Source organism: Lutra lutra, chromosome 17, assembly GCF_902655055.1.
Source record: "Lutra lutra chromosome 17, mLutLut1.2, whole genome shotgun sequence".
In the NCBI taxonomy this organism is placed as follows: Eukaryota; Metazoa; Chordata; class Mammalia; order Carnivora; family Mustelidae; genus Lutra; species Lutra lutra.
In genome coordinates this window covers 52,991,902-52,998,126 of record NC_062294.1, presented here as the reverse complement: position 1 = coordinate 52,998,126, position 6,225 = coordinate 52,991,902, and the positions used below count along the sequence as shown (strand labels likewise).

At 52.7% G+C, this 6,225-nt stretch overlaps 1 protein-coding gene across 2 annotated transcripts in view; it reads left to right on the top strand.

Moving 5' to 3' along the window:
* IL4I1 (interleukin 4 induced 1) overlaps window positions 1–6,225 on the top strand; it is a 37,759-nt gene that overhangs the window by 24,246 nt on the left and 7,288 nt on the right. Inside the window, exons 2-3 of one of the 2 annotated variants that reach the window (XM_047712168.1) lie at window positions 1,495–1,630; window positions 4,200–4,343. In XM_047712168.1, coding sequence (XP_047568124.1) covers window positions 4,307–4,343 — 37 coding nt within the window. In that variant the 5' untranslated portion in view covers window positions 1,495–1,630; window positions 4,200–4,306. Of the gene's footprint in view, window positions 1–1,494; window positions 1,631–4,173; window positions 4,344–6,225 lie in introns of both variants that reach the window. The other variant, XM_047712167.1, reaches the window with a different exon arrangement.

Sequence of the window (6,225 nt, the reverse complement as noted above, 5' to 3'; positions counted from 1 at the left end):
GCAAAAAAGGTGCCATTGGTGTGTATCACTTAGAAAGCTGGGGGAAAAGAGCAGTTCCAGAAGACTACATCAAGTGGGGTGCCCATTGTCTGGAACTCGGAAACCAGAACTAGACAATCCATCATTGAGGCGCACATGCACACAGATGCAGGTCATGGTGTGTGCCGGGGATGTTCTGGCTTTCATCGTAGATACACATGCATGTCCGTTCCTCCGCCATCTTCCCTAAGGCGTTCGCTCAGAGGCCACAGGTGCCGTCGGCAGCATTCCTCTCCATTTCCTAGGGCAAGCTGGAGGAACTAGTCATGCTTCAAAGGTGGGAAACAGGCGAAGCTGGGATGTGGAGTTGTATGGGGGTCATTTCCAGATACTGGCCCAGCATTCTGCCTCTTTCCCTGGCTCCTCTGGGCGAGAATGATGCCAGGCGCTTGGATCTTCTGCTTTGGGGTGGAGGTCTACCCCTTCAGCCTCTGCCTCGCTAAGCCGTGTGTTTGCTAAGGAATGCCCAGAGCTAGTTTCTGGAGATGGATGGTCCATTTTCCCAAAGTCCTGGTCATAAGTCATTTCCTTGGACCATCTTTGTCTTCCGAGAACAAGTGTCCTGTCTAAGAAGAAGCCACAGGAGAGGGAGGGGAACAGAGGAGCGGGGAGACCCCACACTAACCCACTTGGTCCTCTGAAAGCTCCTCTCCCTGGGCACTGGCCCTTTGTGCAGTCTGAGCCCTGACTAAGTGCAAGACCCGGATCTGTTCCCTCTCCCTAAAGGGAGGAGAGATGGAGCAGCCTCAAGTCATCCTGGAAAGTAGGAGGTCATTTATATTTTATCCACATAGATTCATTCAACATCTAGGTTTTTTGTTTGTTTTCCCAAAGATTTATTTATTTTTTTATTTAACAGGCAGAGATCACAAGTAGGCAGAGAGAGAGGAAGGGAAGCAGGCTCCCTGCTGAGCGGAGAGCCTGATGTGGGACTCGATCCCAGGACCCCAAGATCATGACCCGAGCCGAAGGCAGAGGCCTTAACCCACTGAGCCACCCAGGCGCCCCTCAACATCTAGTTTTGGAGCATCTATATACCAGATCCTGATCTGGTACTGGGGTCACAAAAATGGACCGGTGTTCCTGCTCACTTGGAGGTTGCCGCTGGGGGCTAAAAACTTTTCTTGAGCTTGCATTTTCCGTGTTATCTAATTGACCTGTTTTGCATATTGAACAATAGTAACGCTTAATTGCCTTCACATAGGTACTTCTTTAAATGGAAATACTGAGATCACTTATTCCCATGGCCTGAGGGACCATGGGCACCCCACTTTGGAAAACACAATTATAAATCAGGACGATGGTCACGGTGCTCCTGCACCCTGGGGGAAGATGGCCCCAACAGGCTTCCCGGGAGCACCAGGGAGGGGTCCCCGGGATTGCCAAAGGACCAGCGGCAGACGGGGTGCCACCCTGCAGATGATGGCTTCGTTGTAACTGCAGTTTCCCTTCCAGGAAGAAAACACAGATGCGCGTCTTTGCTGGTCCCGACAAACGGCCTCTACTTAAGTTCCTCTTCATTAAGTAGTATGAAGACAGCAAATGTGGTGACTAAATTTGGCGGCAGAGGCTTTTAAAGGCGAATCTCTCAGTAAGCGGTTACTGCATTTCTTCTCCCAGTTGAGGGATAAGAGTGGCAATTCGATGTATGGTTATGGCTTTTCTTTCCATCTCAAGGAAGCCCTTAAGTGATTCTAGAGCCCAGCTGCTTCCCCAGGATTATGCCTCTGCCTGTCGGGCGCAGCTTGGATCAGAAGGGTCAGGTGTTTCAAACAACTAAAGATTTCCAGAGCCACGTCTCCCTTCATCTCCTAGCAGAGGTTGAAATGAATGATGCCCAAGCAGTGGTGTGCTGGGAAACCCAACAGTCGGCTCTCCGGGGTGGGGGTAGGGGAAAGCCCTGATGGCTGGCAAATGCCGATGCCCGATACCCCCCGATACCCGTGATGTAGAGGCCCTCTCCAGGGTTGACTGCCAGCCACGGATGTGAGGTCACGGACCAGGAGTTTGGGAAATTGACACCTACAGATATAATTGCTTCTCCTCAAGAGTATACATAATAGTAAAATGTAATTGAATGATTGGGAAATGGTGAGTTTGAGTATTTAAATTTGTTGTGTTTTTTTTTAAGATTATTTATTTGCTTGACAGATCGCAAGTCGGCAGAGAGGCAGGCAGAGAGAGAGGAAGGGAAGCAGGCTCCCGCCGCGCAGAGAGCCCAATGTGGGACTCGATCCCAGGACCCCAAGATCATGACCCGAGCTGAAGACAGAGGCTCAACCCATTGAGCCACCTAGGCACCCCTAAATTTGTTTTTCATAAGACTAATCATTAAATGTGTATAATTTTTTTTTCAAGAATGCCATGCAAAACAAAAACCAAAGATCTTAAAAATCAGTCAGCTCGGGGCGCCTGGGTGGCTCAGTGGGTTAAAGCCTCTGCCTTCGGCTCAGGTCATGATCTCAGGGTCCTGGGATCGAGCCCCACATCGGGCTCTCTGCTCAGCGGGGAGCCTGCTTCCCTTCCTCTCTCTCTGCCTACTTGAGACCTCTGTCAAATAAATAAAATCTTAAAAAAAAAAAAAAATCAGCTCTTGTGCACTGCTAGGACCCAGCACACCACGGCTCCCAAGTTCTCAATCTACCTTGAAATTACTTGGGTGCTTGAAAAGTCCGCCCTCAGACTCTCAGGGCAAGGGCTTTCTGCAGAACTTCCCAGGAACAAAATCCCTCAGCCTCAAAAACCACGTTGGCTTCTGGACACCAGCCAGCTGCCAGCCAGACTTATCTGTCCCACACTGCCCCTGTGCCTGTCCCACAGCCCTCACGCAGTGGCACTAATCACTTCAAACATCAGTGACTCACCTAGGCACGCACCTCACGTCCAGACGGCATCCTGGTTCAACCCCATGACCTCCACAGGTTTCCCCGTGGCCAAAACCAGACCTGGTGTGCTGCTCTGCCAGGCTCGGGCCCAACCTGATGCCGTGGGGTCACATAAACCCCCAGGTTCTAAGGACACAAACCCCAAATCCACTGAGCAAAGACCCTTGATATCACTCAAATGCAAAGTGGGCTCCTTTGAGGCACCTGGTGGCTCAGTGAAGTGTTCCAACTCTTGAGCTCACCTCAGGTCTTGATTCCAGGATCTTGAGTTCAAGTCTCTCATTGGGCTCCGCACTGTGCATGGAGCCTACTTGGAAAAAAAAAATTTTTGAGACAATCCAGGAAATTGGGACTTGAATGCCATTTTTAAATGTAATTGGTATTGTAGTTTGTTTTTGTTTTGTTTTTTTTAAGATTTTATTTATTTATTTGACAGATTACAAGTAGGCAGAGAGAGAGGGAAGCAGGCTTCCTGCTGAGTAGAGAGCCTCATGTGGGGCTCGATCCCAGAACCCTGAGATCATGACCTGAGCTGAAGGCAGAGGCTTAACCCACTGAGCCACCCAGGCACCCCTCTCTGGGGTTTTTTTTTTTTTTTTAAAGCAAATAAGTTCTAATATTTTTTTAAAGCAGAAGTTGGTTGACAGGGTGCCTGGGTGGCTCAGTCGTTAAGCGTCTGCCTTCAGCTCAAGTCATGATCCCCGGGTCCTGGGATCAAGCCTCACATCTGGCTCCCTGCTCAGCGGGAAGCCTGCTTCTCCCTCTCCCACTGCCTCACCTGTGTTTCCTCTCTCATTGTGTCTCTCTCTGTTAAATAAATAAATAAAATCTTTTTTAAAATTAAAAAGAAAAAGTTGGCAAACTACAGTCCCACTTCCTGTTTTTGTAAATAAAATTTTATTGGAACACAGCCATGCCAGTTCATTACACATGTTGTGGCTACTTACTCGGAGGGCAGAGTTGAGTAGGCAAGATGGAGACAGTGTGGCCCCCAAAGCCCCAAATATTTATAGAAAACGTTTGTAGACCTCTGTTGTAGAGAAACATCCTGAAGTATTTACCTACGAAATAAGATGTCTGGGATTTGCTGTAAAATAATGCAGTGGGGGAGGGAGAAAATGTAAATGAGACAGGATGGGCTAGGAGGTGATGGTGCACTTGGGTTTATCATCCCAGTCTCTCTGTGTTTATAGACGTTTGAAATTTCCATAATAAAAAGCTTTTGAGAAGGGAGTACTTGCCTCCACAGCCTCCCAACTGCTCTGAACTCACCAGGACCCTGACACCTTTGGTCTAACGGAATCAGGACAAAGCTACCACCATTGACCCCATTTTTGTACACGCCCAACGATGACTTCTGTCCCGGGCTAACCAGAAAGGCCATGGGTGCTGAGAGAGCCCCCCAGAGCCAGCCATGCAGTGAGTGCCCCCTCATGGGGCCCAGGGGTTCTGGAAGGGGGGAGGAGGGGCAGGAGGGCTCTCTGGGAAGGGGAACTCTGTCCAGGAGTCAGGCCATAGACCAAGGGCCTTGGGTAAGTCTGTCCTCTGCTCTCTGAGCCCCTCCCTGATCCAGGTCTGGGCCCTTGACTTCCCCCTGGGGCCCTGGGCATCCCCTGGGCACGCCCTACTGCCTCAGGGACTTGGTCAAAGTTTTCGTAGCAACCACTCCCTGTCTCTGAACTGCCTCAGAGAAAATCAGGTTTAAAGCACGAGCCCTGTCCCTCGCACAGCTGTGTGACCCCCAGTATTTCTTCTCCTGCCAGCTGGACCCAGGTCTCTCTCTGGGACCATAGCTGGCCACTTGGTTCAGTGTTCCATTCAGCATCAACCTGAGCCTAGCCCAGTGGTTCTCGGGGTGATTTTGCCTCCCCTTCCCCTGGGAATGATTGACAATGTCTGGAGACATCTGTGGTGGTCACAGCTCGAGGGACAAGTGCTACTGACGTCTAGTGGGTAAAGGCCAGTGAGGCTGTTCAGCATCCTATAACGCACGGGACGACCCCCTCAGAGATGGCCCCAGACATCAGTGGTGATGAGGCAGAGACACCCTGGCCTGGCCCACTCCCTCGTTCATGAGCCGAGCTTGCTGCTGCCGAACGGGTGTCTCAGAATGTGGCCCTGGAGCCAGGTTGCTGGGATCATACCCAGGGGCTGCCGCTTCTCACGGGTGACCTGTCTGGGCCTCCGTTTTCTCCACTGGAAAATGGGGACAGCTAAGCCCATCTTGTCAGGATCCTCACTGGAGTAAATGAAGTAAAACGTATGAAGTACCTGGGACGTGGCGGTACACGGCACCCGGAGGCATTGCACAGCAGCAGGCAGCCGACCAGACCCTGCCCCGGCAGGTCCCTACCCTTTCGGGCCCTGCTGGCTCCCAGTCCTGGGGCACCTCATGAGTGGGTTCCTCTCCCTCCCTCTCCCTGCCCCGCTGACCCCTTGAGGTTGGTGTTTCACTTCTCTAAGAGTCCAGGGAGCCAGCGGGGGGGCGGGGTGTGTGCCGGGAGCCAGGGAGCTCTGCACAGCAATCCTGTATGGGAGAGAAACCAGGGGGGTCGGCTTAGGGACCCCAGCGGGACCCTTCAAGCTGTTCTGGGGACCAACACTTCATGCCTAGACAAGTGCAGGAGTTCATGGCTCTGCTGCCTCCACCCTTCCTGCTTCCATGCTGCGGCTGCTCCCTTCTCTGTGCGGACATTGCCTTAAGGAAGCAGAGCTGATGGGCCTCCGGCCGGGGGCCAGCACGACCCCCAGCTCTGTCATTTCCTGCTGTGGGACCCGGGGCATGAGCCTTTTGGTCAGCGGGCCGGGTTCCCCTCCAACGAGGCCCCTGGGCTTAGAGGAGCGATCGTGCCACGTGCTCCTGCGGCTGCTGCTCCTGTGAGTGCTGTCCAAGCGTGGCAGTGCTCAGGTGCCCCGCACCACCGGGAGGGAAGCAGGCAGGGGCGGCCAGGGGAAGGCCTTCCCACTCTGAGGCCTTGGGTAAGTCCTGGGGTCTTCCCCTGCCTACCCCCCTCCATCTCTCAGATCGCTCCTCTGTCAAGTGCAGCACAATGAGGGCGCACAGTCCGTGCAAAGCACTGAAACCAGGACCACCTTAGTGGGTCCTCACCGTGGGACGGTCTCTGCCATTTGTGCTGACTTGTGCCCTTCGCTTCCTTGGCGGTCAGTCTCGAGGCTCAAGGCTCTGTTCAGCGGATTGTGTTTCCTTCTTGGCCGCTGCCTCCCAGGCCCCCGCATCATATGTTTTCTGACTCGTAGCCCCCCCCCACCCATCCTCCATCAAACCACATCCCCCTTTGAT